We start from the raw sequence: 22,498 nt of genomic DNA, 5'->3' as shown, positions 1-22,498 counted from the left end.
TCCAGCTAGGGAATTTATCTTACCCACATCTGCAATTTATATGGTCAGAGAGCTCTCTGACATGAACTAAGGTCTCATTACTTTTATATGATTTTGTTCTTATTCTTATATCTCCTCCTGCTCTATTGGTCCAAAAAGGTGGTTGAAAGAAACAAAAGTACTGACGTTTGGTGCATTTTAAGTGCCACACAATGGATGAGCGAAAACCTGTATTAAGAAATCACCCAGACCTTCACCAAAAGTTTGAATCAAACCCAAAATAAACCTGTGCTGAGGTAGGCTGGAAATCTCTGATAACTTTTAAATGCCTTGATTTGTGTGTGTATGAACTCTAGCGCTTTCTGCTTCTGCCTGAGAATATTAGCAAAAATCTTAACATTGCATGAAGAGCCTGTGTTTGAGACACGTGCCACTGCAGTGTGCAGACTCAGTAGGTTGGTCTGGTTTGAACAGGTTAGGTAAGCTTCCTCCTGCTGAGGCTGATCCATCGCTACTCCGACAAGTGTTTCAAAGCAGTACTGGGGTAAAAAGTTCTTTTAGGAGAAGAGTATAATTGAAAAGTGTGGGAAAAGTCTAACAGACAGAATGTTAGGAGTGGCTACAAGAGCCTCTTCTACACTAGCTGCTATCTAGTAAACTTAGCTAATGGCAAAAAAATTCTTTAAGATTTTGTAATAACAATCTGATTGGATAAACAGTCCCTATCACCTACAGACTCCACCATCTCAATAGGCTCTAACGCACGTGGTAAATACATCCCCTTTTCAATTCTACCCAGTTATTGAGTGCCACACCACAACTGCAAAGTCTGACAACCATTTGCTGGAAGAGTCTTTCACACCTCTGCTTTTACGGCATCCCTAGAAGATGGCAGCAGTGTGAAAGCACTTATTACTGCAGTACCACCACTTTTAAGCTACAATTTCCAATGGCCTGGAAGACAGAGCATCATCTCTCCTCACGGCTACAAATGCATAGGAATTCACGCTTATGAGAAATAAATTATTTCCTAACACCCTCCGGTTTGCTACAGTGATACAAAACAGCAGTTAAAGCACCTGACAGCTGCGGAGGCAAGAAGGGATAGATGTACTTTTCATTTCAGGGTGTTACCAAACACTAAAGTATTTGCTTTGAAGAATGACGGCATCATGCAGGACTCAAAACTTCGCTCACTGGGGCTTATCCAGGTTCTCAGAGCCACACAGCAACTGGGATCCACAGGAGCTCAGTATCTGCTCCAAAGTATTCGGGGACTATTTGTGTCTACTTATTGGAAACCCATGTCGTACCCCTCCCTACGAAGCTGCTTTCAATTAAAAGAGCTGATGTCTGTTCCTCTCGGAGGTTCTAATCCAGCTCGTCTCCCACCCACACATTTTGTACACAAACATCGAGAGACAGAATGAACAAGGCCAGAGAGCACTGTGGGATCTTCCCACAAGAGGGAATGCCTGGAGGATTCCCTTTGACTGATTTATACAACCTCTTGTCAATCACAGGGACAACATGTTCTTCAAACCGCCTCTCCTGTTTTCCTTCTCTTACTCAAGGGGACCGAGGAATGTGTCAGCAGAACGAGAAAAGTGATACATCGGGAGTGCTTAGTTCATTGCCACATCTAAAATGCATTTACTATTGCAATCAACTCCATTTCCTCATAACGTTTTCCTTCAAAGTAATATGGGAAAATTTGCTGAAGAGCAAATTTTGGAAGGCACCCTTGTGAATGATTCCCAGCCACCCCATGACTTCAGGCAACGTTAAGTTGTGTTGATGGGCTCCTGTTGCAGACAAACTACAGGTTAAGGATCACTGATCCTGTGGACTGGGTGCCGGACCGGGTCTCAACCTGACTGTGCCCAGTGCATGGCCCCATTACAACCTTCTGGGCAGCACTTGGCTTCTCCAGGCCTGAGGCCCCCGTCTGTAAGACAAGGATGACATTCCCCCACACATCACATGGGTATCTTGAGGGTAAAAGCCATTAGCCGCAAAAAAGTGCTCAGATGTTATAAAGAGAAGGGACAAACAAGCACATACACGGGTGAAGGATATACCTCCCCACAGGAGTGAGTTAAATACAAACAGATGCCATCCCACTCTGTCCTTCCCATAAGCAAGCACAGCCAGACACCACAGGCTTTGCACACACTGGTGGTTCTCGTCTCTCACATTGTAACATCAAAATGATTCTAAATGCAGACAGGCAAAGCTGCTATTTAAACTAGGATGCTGCCCTACTCAGCTCTGGCATACAGCTGATGCCGCGGTTGGAGTGGACGTGCCTGTCTGCATGCCCACGGGCGGCTGCAAACAGAGCAAATCTCCAGTGCGCAGACCTGTCTGCCCCCAAAATCCCATCTGTGGTCCCATGATGGGGCTTCCTCCAGACCATGTCATCAAGCTAAGTACGGCTGTGAAGGGCCACAGCGAGCACGTGTCCATCGGGCAGTAGGGAGCAACCTCCTTCTGGGGGAGAAGGGTGGAAGGGGTTATCACGCCCCGAACGCGAGGCTGCTCCCTCTCCCTCCCTCCTTTCTACTGGGGACTGTGCTGCTGCCACTTCTGCACTGAGACAGGCAATGCCGCAAGTTTCTGGGACGAAACGGGCTATACCCTGTCCCATTTGCAAAACAGCAACCACAGAACAAGCAGGAACAGGATCTACTGGTAAAAGCCACAGTACCATGTATTTGTGGAGCACACAACATCCTGAGTGAGGTTGTACAAGTGCACGGAAATACCCATGGACTGATATGAAACCCGTGGAGGCACAAACAGGACATATTCTGTTGTTTGAAGATCCAGCTACAGAACATATTTCAACCATAATAATGAAACCTCATTAATCCACAATTTTTAGCCGACTGCTCTGCAGAATATTATTTATATTTAACTCAACACATGCCAGAGAATCCCAACCATGACATAAGCAGCATTTTAACACATCCCTTACAGATGAAAACTTTCTCTGTCCATTGCCAGACATGGGGGCTGGCTGTCACCCAGACCTTTTATTCTTAAATACGTTATTGTTCTTGCAGACCTAAGGTTAATCTTACCCAAGGATGAGGAACTATGGTGCAGCTGCTAAATATCAGAAAGGTTCCTGCTTGTTTATTGCCCGATATTATAAGGCAGCTTGACTGCCACATGGACACCACCCAGTTTGCCGACTGCAGCACAGACCTCCAATCTGTTCTGAAAGCTGTTGCACTGTTCTTCTCATTTAGGCTGGGAATTGGGTTGGAGTTACAGCAAAAATGAAATTGCCCACATTAGTGAGCACTGAACCATTAAAAAGGCCATCATTTGGGTTCCAACAAACACCTCAAAAATCAGCCAGTTTCTATGACCATTTCAAACCTCAGGAGCCCACAGAGCTCAGATGGAAATTGTACACACAGGCTTACTCAAAGGACATCAGAAATTTTGCACTGGGTTTTCTTCTAGGTTCTGGTCAGAAATGCTTTAGGATTAGTCTCTTTATTAGTGTTCTGGATTTGTCCTGTCAGAAGATTTGAGTCAACAGTTGTCTGCCCAACTATGAAAGTCAGCATTGGGTCATTTCAGGTTGGCCTCTAAGACTTAAGGAAAGCATTCAAAGCTACTTTTTCCAAACTGGTACATATATTAAATTTCTGTGTGCACTAACAATGAGTTTAAAATACCCTGTTGTTGTAAAAAATAAAATAAAAAACCAAAACCAAATCCGAGATTCAGCAGCATAGATTATAAGCATAAGATGATACGAGAAAGCTGTGTCCTCCTTCTTTCAATAGCCTTCTTACCTTCTAGTCTGCTGCTTCTTCCTCAGCAGCAACTTTCCCTTACCTCTGATGCTCATGAACTGCAGCTTCTGCTCCAAACCTCTCCTTGTCCTCTGTGTCTGATAACACAGTTTTACTAAGTTTCATGCTCTTTGTCTGCTTTTGCCTCTTTTCATTGGGGTACTTAAAGATCTAATGGCAAAAGATGAAAAACTGCAGCATGTCCTGCTCCAGGACAAAGGCATGCAGGCAGGTGATCAACAGAAAAGCTTTATCACAACTGGAAGCTGATAAAACTCCTGGAGTAACACACTGATGCTGTATTACTCCCAGATTCAGTTGGCTCAGAAGTAAGAGGAAATCTCATCTGTCAATTTTACCCGTGTAATGAAGAACAGGATTTGGCTGTGGGATTGGGAAGCAGATTACGTCTCCTGCAGGATGAAATAAAGCCCCATTGCCAGTTGCTAGGTCCAGTCTCAGCACAGCCACTTCCCCTTTGAATCTGGAGCAGCCGATGGTGTCTGGACCTTGCAGACTTAGTATTCGATTAGCATGTTACTACAGCTTTCTTATCACAGAGCCCCACTTTTCAGCTGAAGATTTGGCTGGATTTTTTAGTAATTGGAAAGTGACCTTTTTGTGTATGAAAACACCGCAGCTGATATGACATGGCATCAATAGTTCGTCTGCAGTGTGACAAGATGATAAATTCCTCTACTTTACAATAAAAATGATAGTGTTCATTTCCAAAGGGAAATCTCCTTGGGTAGAGTTTTGGATGTAACACAGGGCTGTGATTCAGAAATGAGTGGGAGATGCAAGGGCTATTTTGTTTTGTCATATAAGTTGGTTTAGTTTCAGGAAAGCAAATAGGTGCTACAGGGATTTCCATTAGATAATGGCCCAGATTGCATGTGTATTCAATGTGTGTTATTAACTTTAGCTTTCTCAAAAAATGCAGTTATTTCACTTCCAAAGAGTCTGTATGAACAATATATTTCAATTTTTAAATCATGCAGACCTGCATTCTTTGAGCTTTCCTTTGAATTTCTGTTATCTCCAGATTCAAAGCAAACTTCATTTAAAACCGGTGAGTTCAAATCAAAATCACATAAAACCATAAACTTCACATGGTATACCTGAAAAAACTGTAAATCAGTTCTGACTGGCCCTATCCCAAACCCACATCGGCTTTGACATCCAGCCAGGTGTAATCAAAATATCTAGGATGCTAGCTGGACCTGTGGAAAAAACAATATGGAGTTTTGATTTTACAACAAAACCCTAACCAGATGATTTTTGCACGGTTCAAAGGATCACCCCAAAGACATCAGTTGAGCCAGGGCTAGAAACTACAGAAAAAGAGTGAGAAAAAGAAAAAATAATTGTGCTAATGGGATTTAATAATCAACTCAACTTTTACACAAGCCCACAAGTAAACACCAGCATTTGGAGCTCACGAGTGTAATTTGTACTTGCCCCTGCTTCTTTTGCCATTCAGTAATGCACACTGAAAGGATGCGAAAGCAAGCGACAGCTCCAAGTGCACAGCAACACAGAATACAGTCTCATATGAAGCACATGAAAGTGTAACCAAGCAATTTGCCGTGTGCTCCTGTTTATTCATATCAGACGTTTGCTATTTCTTCAACACAGCAGTAGAACATAAAGATGCTGCTCTCAAACAACAGCATCTTCCACCCCAGCACTGCTGGGATCTCACCTAGGAGGCATAATTCTTAGAATTAGCCCTGAATTACATTCTGCTATTATGTTCAAATTCACAAATACATCTACCAGTAGAAACAGCAGCCAAACGCAACCCGCTAGACAGACAGCATAAAGAAACAGCGCCCAAACAAGACCTTATATCTTCAGTTTCGCAAACATCAGCCTCATTAAAGCTAAAACACATTTTCAATCCGCAGCAAAAGCTCCTGTCTACAACTTCCACATTGCTGCTCACAGAAGTGTGAAGGCATTATAGACTGATAAGTGCTTTAACAGACTGTATATCCATCCACTGGAGAGCGAGGTTAAACAAATACAGTAGCCAGAACATTATTGTTGGCTGCACACCCGGGTTCCCGAACTGCCTGTCTCTAACTTGAACCAGCTAGGTCCACTACAGCAAAGCTTGCATATAACTGCGGGCCAAGGCTGGCTGTGGGGGTGCTGCGGCAAAGGAAAACAATCCCATCCCATAAGCTTTTACCACTGATGAGTAGAGCAAAAGCTTTTTTTTTTTTTTTCCTTTGACTGGAACATTTCATTTGGGAGCAGCTGGCATCAGAATATCAAACTGTCAAAGCCAGAATGTGCACCACACTTTAGGAAGATCTTAAATATATTTTTTTTATTATTATATTAGTGGATCCAGCTCACTGGATTCATTGTAGTTTTGCTGGTTTGGCACTCCTGCAAGGCAAAGCAGGATTGGGCTTGTTACAATCCACTTGGTAACATCCCCTCCTTCCTTCCCAAAGCTGATCCTATAAATTTGCTTGGATGAAGAAAGCGCACAGCTAGTTAGAGAAAGCCCAAAAGCAACAACAACAAATCCCTAAAGAACTTCAGCTCGATGAGGAGTTCTCCATCAGAATAACACACTGGCTGAGGTGGACAGAGATGCTTAGAAGCACTTGGGCAACATTTCTGATAGGAAGAGAGACAAATAGGAAGAAAAAATTAAGCCACATCTTTTTCCGCTATCAAGGAGGAAAAAACCACAATGCTTTCATTTCCAGCACGGCAGGAGTAGGCCCTAAATATCCCCGTACCCAACCCCACCTCCCCTGAACTGCCCCAAGTGCACGCGGGGCACAGGAGCAGCTTCCAAGAGATGTGAGACAATGCAGGTGCTACCACGAGCTCTGAAGGCTGCTCGCTAAGCTTCGCCTGCGGCTGAAGCAAACAGCCGTGCAGTGGTTAATGTCAGCTCTGACCACATGATCACATTCAGGAAAGGTCAAAAGAGTGATTTTTCATTTAAAAACATCTGTGTGTTTAAAGAACAAAACTTTCTCATGTGCAGAAAACCAGGGGTTTCCAGCACTTTTATTTCCAGAGTTAAAGTCATGCTTTTCAGCTTTGTTTAGGGTTATGGACCATGTAAACACACTGTGTAAACCACACGCAACCCTCATCACACAGCGTTTCCACATGCAAGGATAATTGGGGGTGCAAATCTCTCTCTCCCTGGCTCCTTTTCCCTCTCCAAGCTGCTCAGCTTCCCACACCGCACTCCCAGCGAGCCAGCCAGCCACCCAGTTGTTGTCCTTCCCTATATGAAGATGTACACATGCCTCTAATCCTAAGGGTATAAGTCTGCTCTGGGCTGTCAACAGGCCTTAATTGGATACATCCAGGGAGATGATACATTGGGAAGAGGCCCTGAATTTAATAGCGAGAGGGAAGGCTGTGGTGCGGCTCCCAGGGAGTGTGGCGGGGGGGCACGGAGGAGAGCTACCATGTGCCGTCCTGGGGAGCTGACTACAGTTACACCTCAGCAGGCAAAGCCTTTCAGTTTCCCATCCAAATAGTCAGCCCTACGTCAGCGTGCATTAATTAAGATTAAACCCTGTGACTTGTTTTTCTTAATACCTGAAGGCACGGCTTGTGGTATGCAAATCAGAAGGTTCCCCCTTGCTTCACCGGGCTTTTCCCACTGAAATTGCAGAGTAACGAAACTGCCGCCGCACAAACAAATTCCTCTGAATGAGTTGGACCATCCAGGGAGAGTCCATAAGACAGCAGCCAGTTTTTTCCTCCAGCCCATGCATATCTCCACCCAAGCAACAGTTTGGCTGCAGGTGTCTGGGGAAGCCTGTCGCTTCCCTCTAACCTCAGAACAGCCCTGGTTGCTCTGATAAACCTCAAACTCCAACAACTTAAGCCAAAAGACCACTTGGAGCATTTCATCCTTAATGTCCCAGGCTAGTAGGGGAGTTCACAGTAACTCCCAGCTGCTCCCAAAAGAAGTTACTGGGGGGATTAAAGTACGAGCATCATCCTTGAGCGGAAGCTCAAGGCTCCTTCAGTCTCACTGCCTCCCAGGAGCAGGCTCCGGGAGGATGGACTGGGAGCACAGGGGATGGAGGAACTCACAGCTGCCGAGGTTCGGCCTTTCCCACCAGAAACAACCACTGGGAAACGGTTAAATTTCCATACAGCAAGGCTCTCCTTTTCCAGCAGGTAAGGGTCACAGTGTAAACACAGTGCAGTGCACCAGGAATGGATCTGCTCTGCTAGAAAGGCAGATTTTTCAGATATTTGAATGGAGAAAGATGGAAAGAAGATCATCTCTACGCTATGCTTCAGCTTCTCCTCTCTGAAAAGAGACTTGTCTTCTCTGAGAGCAACGATGCAAGGGTTAATTACCAAAAAATGGGAAAATAAGACCCACTGCCCAAAGTGCTAAGCGTAAGGATTTTGGCCCAATGACCAAAATGGCTAAGCAGAACTTGATGTTCTCCTGAAATGAGAGCTTCTCCCAGTGAGTAGGTACATGCACAGACAGATAATAGCACCGATCGTGCAAATAACCATTTCCTGGCACGCACGACAATTTGCAGCCGGACCCTGAGGCTACGGTGGAAACCCAGGCCCTGGGGAGGCTCCTGCTGATAGCAGGGGGAGCTGGGCCCACTTACCAGACGGGTGAATCATGTCTTCTTATCAGATTCACCACTCAAATGACCTCAGAGGAAACAGTGATCCTCCAACTTTACAAGCAGTATTCCCAAAAATGAGCATGGATTTGGGGTTCCTCAACAGTTACGGCTCCAACTAAGGCAGTACAATCCAGGAGAGATTTAGAGCAGCTCAAGAGTTTATCCAAATGGTCCCCAGTTTTGTTTTTTTCCTTTTTAAAGCAGATACTTATTTGCAGGTGGGGACAGAGGGACTGATGCGAGAGACCTTCAGGACCGCGCTGGGTAAGCACCATCCTCCAAAAACCATGCCTTTTAGAGACATCTCAAGATGAACACCCTAAAATTCATTGGCATTCAAAATACGAGGTCTCTTATGACAATGTGGGCTGAAATGCCTACAGTACTCTGAACAAGTAGTGCAGACAATCCTTCATTTAAAAGAAAAAATAAATTCTCTGCTCCTGGCATGAGAAAGTTTACTTTCAGGCTTAAAGAAATGATCGTGTGGTTTTGGGGATGGCATTCCGTTCTGCTGAAGAATAGCACCCTGCCTGCCTGTATATCTGTGGCTTTGTAGCTACATTACAATCCTGGAGAGCTCTGTTTACATATTTTACATGTTTTCGTGTGCGGAACATGAAACCAAATTACATAGTAAAGGCCATTATGGCTTCGCTCTTGCACCCTTTTCCATCCCCTCCTTCCGATCACTTGTTTTAATTCTATCCAAAATAAGCGACTGGGTATTTTTAACTGCGCTTGATCGACTGGCAATACTTCAGGCAGGTTTATTTGCTGTTGCACAGGGAAATCATGCAAAAACTGGTGAAGCTACATGCCAGGGGGGTAGGGAGAAGACGGCCGGGTCGGGGGTGGGATGAGAAATGCCGAGAACCCTTCATGCATGAACAAAGCAGACGTGTCGTTGCATTTATGCAAAATCATTCTGCTCTGAATGGAGAGGGACCCAAGACAAACAACCCGGATGGGATGCAGGAGAGCTATCCCACGCTTACGGCTGGACATGCTCTGCATCTAAAGGCTTGTGAGCAGCAACAGCAGACGGAGAGACTGGCAGGTTGAGGGGCAAGGGCCGAGGAGGGGGGTCTCCTTTCAGAAGAGTGCATGCTAACGAGCACCGCCGCTGTCATGGGGTCCGGCTTTCCAGCTCGCTGATGCCGGGGGGGTCCAAGCTGTTTTCTATTACCACGTGTAATCTGGGTGGGTGGCTGGGTGTACAGCAGATATGATCATAAAATAGTAAGTTACTTCCTAAAGAAGCACATAATCCTTATTATTATCCAAGACAATATTCCTTTCTTGCCTTTCTTCTTGCTTCTAGCAACAACAAATGGCATGGAATTCTGCTCTCATTTCGTTAGTGGTAAATGTCTCCTGGTCCTAGGAAGACGGGACCAATTTCCGGCACCTGAGGATTTTTGGTTTGACCTTCATCTCTGAAAAGGTCAGATTGAACCTCTCTGAGAGTACTGATGGCTGCTTTGCTCTCTGCATCATCCTTTGTTTCTTTTATCTATTTTCTCTACAGTACACAAAGGGAACACAGTGTACCAGCCCCTGGTACTCACTGTTCTGTTTCCCTTAGATGACTTGCATATGTGCTCTTGAAAAATTATTCTAAAAACTAAGGGGGGAGGGGAGTGGAAAGAAAAAAATATCCCTTGAGTGTTTGGCAAAATTGCTTGGAATCTCCTCTGACATCTCATTGTGTTCTCTCTGTCCTCCCCTTACACACATCAGCCAGAGGCTATGACATCAGCCATGGGGTCTGCTGGTTACTACTGCCAAGAGCAGAGGAGCACTGGAAGATGTGGGGACGGAGGGGTGAGAGGGAGAGAATCACTGTCTGTCCTAGCAGGGAGCAGGCAGCCAGGTGATGGGCAGCATCCCCTCTTCTTCAGCCAGCTCTGTATTGACTTTAAGGGTAACGCTCTTTCTCAGCCATCTCTCTGCAACTGAGTCTTTTTCAAGCCAGCCTACCTAGAAATCCCATTTCTCATTTTATTTTGCTTCAGACACCTCCCCAGAATACTGAGATCATTCCTGAGCAGGAGCCATGGCACTGATGTTAGCACACATCTTTGCAGCATCCCTCACCTTGGTGTGGACCCTTCGCACGGACCACCTCCTCCAACGAGGCAAAGCAGCAACGCAAACGTGCGAATAACGACCAGTGGAGTTCCTTTGGCAGAAAGGTTACAAAATCCAGCTTTCCCAGCAAGACAGGTGGGAAACAAGGTCTCTAGCCGTTAAAGTAAGGAGTTGGTGGGACAGTTTTCCAGTCCTTTTGTACTGGGAATGAACAGCCAAACTGTGCTAGGATAAAGACTGATTAATTCACAAAGGGGATGATGTGAGGTGGTTGACAGAGCTAAAATGCAGATTTAATGACCCCAAACCCCTTCCAGGTCTCTGCTCCCAGACAGTGACTCTCAGCAGGCCCTGAACAGTTTCCTTTTTATCCAAGATACGAACATTTCCCTTTCAAGACGTCCTGAACTTCCTAGTCCTGGGGAGGTCTAGGCTCAATAATGCCCAGTGCCTGCAACATCTCTGAAGGATATTGAGGTTTAATCCTCAAACAGTAGCTTTACCTTTCTGTGCTCCGGTTTCCACCTCTATTAAATGGAACAGAAACCAAGCAGTGTGGCTGTGATAAGGCTTAATTAATCCCTGTACATTGAAAAACTATGAAAAATATCATCACCTAAGTCAAGGAAGGAACCATTCCAGCCTGAACTGGTCAGGCTGATTGCCTGAACCATTGCCTGACGGTCAGGGCCAGGCTCGTGATGCAACTCTCCAGCCTTCAGGCAAAAGACCAAATTGGCTGGTCTGTAGTATCCGGGGGAAGGCTGAAATAAAGACAAAGTTTTGGACCCCCTTGAACTAACATTAGACTTGGAGACTCTGTAACCTAAGCTGAAGCCTTTTGGTGGATCAGCCAGTACTGGAAATGAGCTCAGATGCGTACAGCAAACCTACATTCCTCTTGCGACAGCCTGTGCACAGTGTCCAGTTCATCTTTTTCCAGAAGTGGTCTCTGATCACTCATGGTTCCTCCATTAATGGTTTTTCTTAGTGGGATTCTGCCCTCATCCTCCAGAGATTAGCGGTTCAAAGCCTGGCTTGGCTATAAATAACAAAGACATTTGCAAAGCAAATCATCTTCTTAAAAATGGGGATTTTTTTATCCCTCCAACCACAACAAAACTCTTACCGTTGAAGAGCAACAGGACTTGGCTGTGAATTGGGAAGTTCAAAAAGGGCCACTTGCAGAGCCGACAGACAGACACCCTCCCTCTTCTCAGCAAGATCACCCCAAAGGAAAGGAATGGCTTCTCCATTAAAAGTTGCAGGTTTCCTCTCTTCCCACTCCTGTTCAAGATTACTCTATTTGTTGGCTTTGCTGGATCTTTGGGGAATTATCTTCAGCGTTATATTTATTAGACAGAATAAAACTGCATGGCAGAGAACTTCATCATCTTTCTCTTCAATTTTCTTACGGTATTTTCTTACCACTCTTGGAGCCCTTGCTGTACCATGTTATTTCTTCTAGTATTCAGAATATTTTTGTGCTCCTGTCTTCTCCTTTTGTGGGCAATTTCAGACATACTGCAATTCTAGACATCTTTCTGCTGCTGGTGGAAGATTAGGTTTGTTGCAGTGAGTATGGATGAGTGCAATTGTGGGAACTGTAATAGGGGCAGGAGGGGGCCTCTGTTTGTGGGAAAGATGTAATAAGAATCCTCTTCCACAACTTCTTACTCCATAGCAGCCCCTGTGGGGTACCCGGAGGAGAACAGGGTGTGTTCATCAGTCCGGGAACGAAAACGAATCCCAGGATCTGTCTGTGCCCAGCAGCCTCGGGAAAGAGTCCCCTTTTGGCTAACTGTGCCTGAGCTGTGCGGCTTTTTCCGTACAGGGGAAAATCAAGCTCAAACAATAGCATAGGGAGAAAAAAGAAGGGTTTTTATACATATATATGTGGTCACTTGGTCTAAACAACTTCTGCACAACTGGGAGAAAATGCAACAAAAGACATAGTTACTGGGGGACTGGCCCTCTAAATCACCAAAGCACACAGCACCTTCCAAATCTTGAGCACACATTGCTGTGACAAGAGTAACAAGGTCAGCAATAAACCACCTAAAGATCCATTAGTCCCTTCTTATAATTCTCTATTATAAAGGCCCAAAGGGAAACTGCAGACGAATCAGTTCTCAAAAAGCAGGAGTGCCACCAGCCAGAGGAAAGGAGAAATGGCATCTCCAGCCTCCTGTGGTTGGTCTGCACCCACCTGCCTCTGCTCCTCTCGCCCAAGCCATGGAGCAACCCTCCTGAAACAGGCCCGTCAGAGGCTTCCTCCAAAGGCACGTCTGTATAGAAAAGACACTTGAGCAAAATATCCAAATCCTTCCTGCTCAGTACAACCTACTCTGGAAAGAGAGAATAACATATAAGCTAATGAACTCACCCAGTGTAAACTGTGGCAAAACAAATTTGGTGTGCAATGACAGCATGGAGATTTGTCAACTAAGGCCATTGCAAGACCCTGGTTTCTTGAACCCTAGAGGACAGCCAACCTTTTACAGTGACCTAATCCACACTGCATGTTCCTACTGAACACTCCTCACTGATGCAGCTTCACCGGTGACGACGTAACGGGGATTGTCCGGGTAGGCCACGAGCTGGCTTTTTAAACTCATGTCTTGTCAAGCCCAGGTGTGCTTAACTTGGTGTCAGGAGGCCATGTCCTCCCCGCTGCTGATGGCAACGAGGAGGTTGACCCTAGCTGGGTACAAACCAGTCAGGGAAGTAAGTCCCTGGGGACTTCCAATACAGAAAAAATTGCAGCTATTCACAAAACAGATCAGCCGAAGCAGCCTTTGTCTGTCTGTTTATGCCTACTGGATCTGTCCTTCAGCTAGTATAAATCTGCCCAGTGCTACTGCCTTTTTGTAGTCTTTGCCAGCATACACCAGCTGATGACTTAATGCTAGCATCAATAATCTTTAGCACAAGAAAGGCCCCGAGAAATAAACAGTGCTGTAGAAAACCCCACACAACCAGTACATCAACACTGATAATATTTCACACACAGTGGATGGCAAGGAGAGGCTGTTTACAAATTCACAGCAAGAGCGGTAGGGAAAAAGAGCAGCCCAAGAGTGTGCAAAGCCCTTATTGCTGAATTCCTCCTGCAGTCGACAACAGGTACTGAGCAGCATCTGCTTCAAGATCTGCGGAGGATGCCTGATTAGAAATCAAACTGTAAAAATACCCTGCATCGGTGCTCGCATTTCTGTGCTGGTGCAATGTTGCTGACTGGTCCTCTTTGGCTCTAAATATGATGCTGTCAGTACTGAGAATATTTCTTAATCAGCAGTGAAGAGTGGCTGCCAGGAAAGTAGAAGTGGCTGTCTATCAGTCTTGCTTCTGCAGAAAGAGCGATTGTTTAAAGGGGGGGGCTGTTTGACCTTTCCATTTCTCAAACGTGTATCTCTTCGCCAAGACTGTGTCATTCTTTGTAAGCATTTTGTTGTTCAAAACAAATCTTATACTGTGAACTTTTTTTTTCCTCCCTTCGTATGTTGCCATTCAGCAGCCTCATACTAACAAGTAAGGAACCAGCATGTAAGATCCATCTCAAAATAATAAGCAAGTGCGGGCACCCCACTTCTAAGGAACAACCAACTCTGCAGAAACGGGCAATGTCTCAGGTGAACTGAGCAAACAGGTGTGGGGCGGTCGGTTCGCAGAAGCAACCCTACAATAATAAGAAAGTATTCTCCAGCTTGTGCTCATAAACAATCCTCCAACAAACAGTAAACAAGTGCACGCAGGCAGATACTGCTGAGAAATACCACAATAACAAACCAACCTGCGATGCCTACTCCTCAGAAACAGCCTAGGCAAAATGATGACAGTCATGCAGAGAAACGAGTGTTGAGATATCTAAGGATGAGAAACATTTTAAATCATGAAGGACATGCTTAAAATGCTTTAAAGCACCTTGAGAGCGCTGGGGCAATTATGAGAAACAGGGATGGCTAACAAACAGGCAGCTTATGTATTCTGTATATTGCTGTGCACTGCACTCAAACATATCTTTCATAGCATTCTTGATGAGAAGCCAACAAAAATGCCACTCTGATTAATCAGGAAGCTACCCAGCAACAACACGAAAAGTTTGCACAACACCAGCAAGCACACAACCTACTCTGAAAGATATCTGGGTGAGGAAAGGTGCTCCTTTCATCAATACAAAAACCCCCTAAGGCTCAATGCTTGTGCAGATAATGAAGCCAAACATGTTTACACACCAGTGATCATTACATGCAGTGATTAGAGGAGATCTTAGGTTAATTTTCATCTCCGCTAGCTAACAGACTGATGACCTGCTGCCCCACCTAACCTCTCCGGAGTGACAAGTCAGGTGCTTTCACAAGCCGACAAGGCTGTCTTGTTCCTGGGGAAAACAAAGACTTTCTCAACATATATGATTAAAAAGGTCAATGAACCCCACGCACTCAAACTGGTGTAATAGGACCAGCTGAGCTAAAGCAAAAATTCCTTTTGCTGGAAGTAAATAGCACACTGTTATCTCCCCAGGGGCCAGGCAATAACAGGAGGCATGTTCCCATTCACTCTGCCAGTGTGTGATATGCTAGTGCTCTGCCTATAAATACAACAGCTTTTTTTTTGCCCTTTTTTTTTTTAACAAGGCTGTGACAACTTCATCTCATCTGGGTACAACAAACATGCCTGAGTTGTGGCTACCCAGCAGGGCTTTCTGTTGTGTGTGCGCGTGGTGGTGTTTTTTCCACCACAGGACCATATGTTACCTACTGCATGGCGTGGCTGCGTTTCTACCAGTGCATTAGGAGAAAATCAGGGCAGCTCTCCGTAGTGGCTGCACGGGGACAGAGTACTTGGGGACATGCACATAAAGCAGCACCTGAACTGGAGACAGTGGGCTTTGGACTGTACTACAGCACAGGGAGCTCGAACGAGAAAGAAGTTACGAAGGCACTGGTAGGGGTCCAAAGGAAAGTTCCTTTTACAGTGTGAAATAATAAATGAGACCATGACAAAAAGGCAATACTGGGCTCGGGATTCTGTCTTGGTACTATGCCAGCTAACCACGCTTTGTGCATTTAAAACTGACCTGGTCATTAATTTGTTACAGACTTGTGCAATGTGAACGAGGCCAAGTCTCTTGGATAAAGATGTTTTCTCTTGAAAGCCAACTGGAAATGCTTAGCGTTTACTATTCATGGAGAAATCTGCTTGTCATATCTGTGACACGACATTCCTCTCTGCACTGCCCACTCAAGACACCTCCCAGATAATTAGACTTTGCTGCATCAAACCAAAAGTCCACCTAATCCACTGCTCTATCTCTAGCAAGGGACAACGGTGGATGCTGAAGGAGGAATATACTAAGTAGCTTTTATATATGACGATCCTTTCCTGGCCGTATCCTCTAAAAACCAACAATAAGCAATGTGGGCTTTCTTGAGTCAGGTTGCATCTGGACTGTTGCATCTGCACCATGTACAGCTCTGTTTTCCAGGCATTTATCTAATGTCTTTTTGAACTCATTTGGATCTAATTCTCTCAGGGAGACAAAAGGTAAAGTTATGGTAACTGGAGCTATTTATGTTACAAAGGAGACATGTAAGAAGAGGGTTGAAACTAATGAATGGCTTTGGGAATGGACGGGACCTTTCTCAGAATAGAACAATAGGGTGCTTTTATGAAACTGGGAGACAGAAAACACAAAACTATTAAAAAAGAAAGAACGCTCTTTTGTATTACTTGGCATTAGCCTTCAGAACTCATCGCTGCAAGATAGTACCCTGTGCTAGCTGCAGGGAGCCTATCCAGTCTTTTAGGTGACGATAGTTAGTCGAGGTGGCTCCTACACAGCTTGTTGAATCAAGCAGGCCACAACTTCAGCCAGTTTTTAGTTGGATGATTGGAACTGAATTTCAGCTCATCACTACTAATCAGGCTCAGGCTCACTACTAATCGAATCTGCTGTCAGGGGCCTTCCTTGGTGAGGCAGCAAGTTAACAGGCAGAGGTAACGTCACACATGAACACCGACCATCTAGCTACGCTCATGAATGTTGCTCCTTGCCGGACTTCACTTTCCGGGACAGGAAAGGGAGTATGCTTTCCTTACCTGGGTTGCTGCTGGCTGACCAATGACCACCCACCCTGGACACTGCTGGTCACTGTGATGTGAGACGGAGACGTTGGAAGCCCACTGATCGAGGAAGCCTTTAGGAGTGTAAACACCACAGTCTTTGATGCTGGTCATTTGCTCAAATTCCTCACATACTCCATCACCATCGTGGAAATAGCATCTGCTCGGTTCATCTGCCAGGAGAAAGCAGAGAAGAGAAACCACAAAGGACTGGCTACATATGTCTGCAATCTCGTTGCTAGGACCTGATAACATCAGAGGTCGTGTACCTGCTGGACCAGGTCATTGGGAAGTGAAAGCGTTGGTTGCTTCTAGGCAATAGCAAGGTGATTTTAAAAAAGCCAAGCAACGATAGTCAACCTTTGTATTGCGCAATTCCCCCAAGGTATTTCCTAATGTAAGGGGTTTTCTGCTTATTTTCATCTATCTCCATTTAAAAGGATGGAGACAGAAGAAAGCAGAGATAGAAAATACATAGAGAGACAATGTGCATGTTGGCATAATTCCACCAACTTGGATGGAAAAACGCCAACAGAGGGTCTGGTCTACGATGTTTCCCTTTTTGTTTTTAAAAGATACCTGCAAAACAACAACAACCGCAACTGTGAATTTAGGGATAGCAAAAACTGCCAAGTTCACAGTTGCAGTGACCAAAGGGCCAAACAGATCTGTTTATCCAAAGAGCAGATACAGTATACATAGTGTGAGGGTAAGCTTGCCACATACACATACGGCTTCAACCAACATGACTCAGATTTGACCTGAAAGGATCAAAAGCAGCAGAAGACTTTATTATCCTTGTCCATTTATTCTGTGGCTTCTCTAATGAGACTGCCAACAAAGATGCCAAATTTTTGAGGTTGTTTCTGTAACACTGGCCCATTAAAAACTGAACTGAGATCCATCTACTCTTTTCAAACAGACTGCATAGCAATAATGACTTTCAGTCATTAGAGTACTCTGTGAAATGGAAACCTTTGACCTGTTGGTATCCTATTTTGTATTGTATTATCATTGCCAGTCCCCAGAGGTATCCAGTTCTGACAGACTGTTGTATTTTTGTCTGGCAAATAAGCCTGCTGAAAAAACGGTAGGAAATTAGCCAGAGCTGCTAGCTGGACTGATGGAAACGATCCCTAAGGAGAGTCCTGTCGGTAGCATTGGACTATCTTGAGCTAGGTGTCAGAAAATCCAACGGCTGCTCAATTTTGAGCTATTTCCAAACTACTAAATCCCCTGTTTATTTTTCCTCCTAGTTTACACAGTGAAATACCATCATGAGCCAGAAAAAAAAAATCAGTTTATTGCAATTCAATTATTTAATGACTTTCACTCCTTTTCCCCTCCCTTCCTCCCAATCCCCCGTGCAAAATTCCAGGTCCTTAAGAGAGAGTGAGTTTGAAAGAATGGAGAAGTCTATCAGGGAAGAATGTCATTATGGTTTCATTTCATCACGACCTCTGCAGACAACTTGCATACATGGATAAGTGTGGGGAACTGTGTATTTGCTGGGCCAGTACTCCGAGCTGGCGAAAAGGAGCCAGCATGAATCTGGAAGCCGTTCAGCTGTATGAGTGCAGCCCTGCATCTGAGCAAATATTCCCGGGGTGGCCAAACTTCTTGACCCTACATGTCACATCTTACAATCTTCATAGGGCTGGGAGCCACCAAACATATACCACACACCTCGAAGAGCTTGGAGGAGGAGCACTTGGGAGAGTGCTGCACAGACAAAAGATGACAATGGCTCCCCGGGGGTGTCCCTCCACGGTGGGAGGGGGCTCGGAGGGGGCTTGGGTGGATGTGCAGATGAGCCCTAAGGCAACCCAGCAGTGCTGGCCCCAGCGGCCCCGCTGCCTTGCCTCCTCCCACGGCCGGATTGCCCAACAGCCCTGATGCCAGCAGGGCCCTCCTACTCCTCATCTGATATTGACCCAGCTGGGAACGCGTGCTTGAACGTGCTCATGAACCGTACGTGCCCTGAGAGCCCCAGTTTGGACATCCCTGTAACATACCTTGTTTCTCTGCAGAGCTTATTAATGCTGGCACAGTGCTACACCAGTGTGGCTCGTTCATCCCTGGGAGAGACACGCTCAGTCTCTGGCCAGCTCAAGGAGGGAGCAGAGCAAGCATGTAACTGTGACGGCCATGGAGACAAACTCTTGGTTCCCTCACCTTCTCCTTCTGCATCTCTTGTTCTGCTCCTCTCTCTGCAGAGACGTACCAAAGCGTAGGCCAGGTCTCTGCCATACCCAAGAACAGTAGGATAAAGCTAAGCGGCTCACCTGCCTCAGAGCACTCTGTCCCAGTTTGAGTGAGAGTCTCAGCAGAAATCTCTGAGAAATATTCAGCCCTGGAAAGACTGTGGTCAGCAATCAAAAATCCTCAAAAACAAATCCCAAACATATGAAAATATGTATTTTTGGAAAAAGAGTTTCTTGGTCATTTTATGAAAAGGGGCTTATTTCTGTAAAAAGGAAAAAAAAGAAAGGAAAATACCTACCATATTAAAAAGACCTAACCTCCAGCCTATAAAGATATGCACAGATATACACTTACAGTGAAACACCAGCACCCAAATACATCCTGCTACACACCCACACTGACAGAAACATTGACACACAAACACATGTACGCTCTCTTTACACATCCTCAATGCAGCCACCCCACTGATGCAAACACACACCCAGAAACTCGCAGCCTAATTTTAGGCATATGCGTTTAGACAGTGTTTCCCTGGCCTTCCTGAAGCACTGACTTATTTTCACGACAGGCCCTGAAGTAAGCACAACATTTATATAGCAACATACTCCTGCACTGGCTCCAAATGTTCCCTCCTAATGCAATGATAAACGTAATGGGCTTCTGATAAGATCATGTGTTTGGGATAAAAGAATACTCAAGACCTACTCCAATCCGATGACTTAATTCGTACTCACATGGATGGGAAGGCAGCCTTTGAATAGCTGTGATCCAGGCCAGTGTGTGATCCTAACAGAGGCTAATTTGTTCCTGATTATGCTTAAGACCCCAATAAATCTGTCTGCTCAGAGTCTGCAAAACCCGAGGGAGGAACCGAACGGAGAGACTGGGATGTCTGAATTAAACGGAGACTGCCTAAATGATTAACAAAGTCTTACTGAACTGCACTGTCATGAGCCCTTCTGCTGTGCTAGTCCTGGAGAGTCGCTGCACCCTGCCCTCCATCTCAGCGTGGGTTCGCTGGCTGGATGACACTGTGCACAAAGGCTGAGAGATTAGGTACCCGCTCGCTTTTGTGTCCTTTGAAAAATGAGGGGGAAAATGGCTTTACAACCCTAGTTTTATTTTAAGGAAGATCTGTAAGTCCTACTATTGACACGCCATCCTGAAGCATGTAATGACATGCTTTGAGGGAAGCGTTGGTGAGAAGAGGGGAAGACCTTGCCTGCCCATGAGCTTCCTACTTCTGAGTGATGGCAAAGAGGAGGACTTCTTTAAATCCTTCCCAGACACTGGTGAGGGGACTGACGAGGGCATCAACCTACGACAGCCAAATGTGGTGCATCACTGGGTGGGCTGCCAAAGAGAAGCTGATGCTCTTCCTTCCGCAGATATTGAGCACCAGCTCTGACTCCTGCTTCTTACTGTGGTCTTGGATGCTTGGTAGGTTACATGTTGGGCTTTACATTTTCATGAGCAAAGTGAAGAACGACCAGATTGTTTCTTCCTACGATTGCCCTCACAAAATAAAAACTAACAGGCTTCTTCCCTTTCCACAGTGGTGTGAACACAGCTCAGTTAAATCTGTAGAGTCCTACAGGCTCAAAGCTGGGGAGGGCAGTGTCAGGAGTGGTATATTTCTAGGAAGCAGTAGCTAACATCTTTATTTCCATAACGGTGCAAAATGCCTTTTCTGTTCTCTTCTCAACTACTGTGACATGAAATGCATCCAGAGCCTTGGTAATATGAGCTAGTTTTTGTCTCCACAGAGGTCTATAGGCTCCCAAGACCTGGTGAAGGTCATAGTGATGTATTGGTCACGTATGGCCTGCATCATGGACTATGTTCATCAACACTGTGGACTTCTCACTTCAAAGTTGAATCTGATTTGAAGGAGATATGGAGGAAGGGAACATGAAGGAAATCTGATTTGTCCTCAAGGAAAAATTACTTCAAAAAATTAAAAAGCAGTTGCCTGGAAATCCAGCTTAAATCTAGAACAGTAAAATGTCTGCAGGCGTAGCACCTGGCAGCAGGAGACAGCATCTCTGGGGGATTGACAACAGATGCTGAAGGATCCTGAGCTGAACTCGGGCAACATGTATTCATTCAGGCAGCCCGAGCTCCTTTTCCCTGACAAAGTTCTTACTGAAGGCACAAAAACGTTGGGGCCAAACCAAAGTCCCTCTCTTGCCCTTGCTTTGGGAAAAGGCAGTCTCCAGTTCAGTGAAGATTTCTGTGAGATCTGGGAATCCAAAACCAGCACACCCTGAACGCTCTGTGGCAGCCGTCAACCTGCAGAAGGGGGATTTGTTGGGGAAACAGATTGGCAAGACCTGGCCTGCTTACTATTGCAGTCGGGGCTTCAAGATTGAGAATGATCTTGGGGCTCTTGTGTGTTGCACCAGAAAATGATGCAAACTCCCTTTCTCCTTGCTTCTTAAGCTGCCCGAGCACAGTGCAAAAGGCAGCCTTTTGTATTGAAATACAACCCCCTCCTCTGGGGTTCAGAAATGAAAGGGTGCACAAGGTAAGGCAGAGGATTTAGGGAGTACCTGGGAAGCGCCTGCCAGACCAAGTCTGGATGAGCAGGTAACTCCCCATCACAGTTACCTGTTCAAAGTGAGGCTAGAAAATATCCAGCGAAACAAATGAAGCCTGGTACAGATCAGGAAGCAGACATGCAGGATATACACTTATCTGTGATAGGCAGCCTTCCACCTCATTAAAAAAAAAAAAAAAAAAGAGATAAAGAGATCCAATTCATAGCACAGGGCACATCCTCTGACGAGGCTTTTAATGTCCGAGCCGCATAGTCAAAGTGCTGGGGACAGACACTCGGGGCGGCTTCCTGTTTTCAGCTAGAACGCAGTGATTGGCATCAGCATAGTCTTCTTTTGTGTAATAACTACTATTTTTTTGAAAGGCTAGACAAAAAAAGGAGTATTTTTAAGCTCAGCTGTTTACTTAGGGATGTTTCCAACTATAACAAGCCTCATGCCACATAACTATTTGTCCGAGGGAAAGAAAAAAGGGGGGGGGGGGGCACGCAAAAATGCAGAAGCATTGTTTCAGCGTAACAAATTCTTGGAACAGACCAAGCTTCGCATTTTAACCCCTGAAAGTTCTGTCCAGAGGTGTGCAGGCCTTTTCAGACACAGCGAGGGCCAAATCACAGGCTCACCGAAGCCAGCAACTTCTGCAGAAGTAGGATTTTACCGCCGCGTCACTTAATTAGCATCTCCAGCACTGGTGTTTATGTTCACAGATGAGAAGAAACGTATCCAGAGGTTTCTATCACAAAAGGAGAAATAATTCCGCTGCAGATCACATGAACCTGGCGGCTGAGCGATCGCAGAACCTGCTCCATTTATTTCTATGGGAGTTTCACCTTTGGCTTCAGTGGGAAGAGAGTGAATAACATGGCCTGCTTCCAGGATATCTGCTAATCCGTTCTTTAATATTGAAGAAGCCAGAGACAGAGATGTTTCCTGCTACAGAAAAATATTCGAGAGTTATTTTCCTTCCTGGATGTTCTGATTTGAAAAGAGGAAAACCATTACACAGAGCTTGGGCAGACCTTTCTGAATAAAGTTGCATATCAATAAATTGTGACGTTTTCCTTCA

The 22,498-nt window shown here is 45.3% G+C and overlaps 1 protein-coding gene across 1 annotated transcript in view; it reads right to left on the bottom strand.

Moving 5' to 3' along the window:
* PAPPA (pappalysin 1) overlaps window positions 1-22,498 on the bottom strand; it is a 183,625-nt gene that overhangs the window by 60,169 nt on the left and 100,958 nt on the right. The window contains exon 10 of the mRNA XM_050908005.1: window positions 16,646-16,842. Coding sequence (XP_050763962.1) covers window positions 16,646-16,842 — 197 coding nt within the window. The remainder of the gene's footprint in view (window positions 1-16,645; window positions 16,843-22,498) is intronic.

Source organism: Gymnogyps californianus, chromosome 18, assembly GCF_018139145.2.
Source record: "Gymnogyps californianus isolate 813 chromosome 18, ASM1813914v2, whole genome shotgun sequence".
In the NCBI taxonomy this organism is placed as follows: Eukaryota; Metazoa; Chordata; class Aves; order Accipitriformes; family Cathartidae; genus Gymnogyps; species Gymnogyps californianus.
Note: the sequence above shows the minus strand (reverse complement) of the source record. Positions and strands in the feature narration are given on the sequence as shown.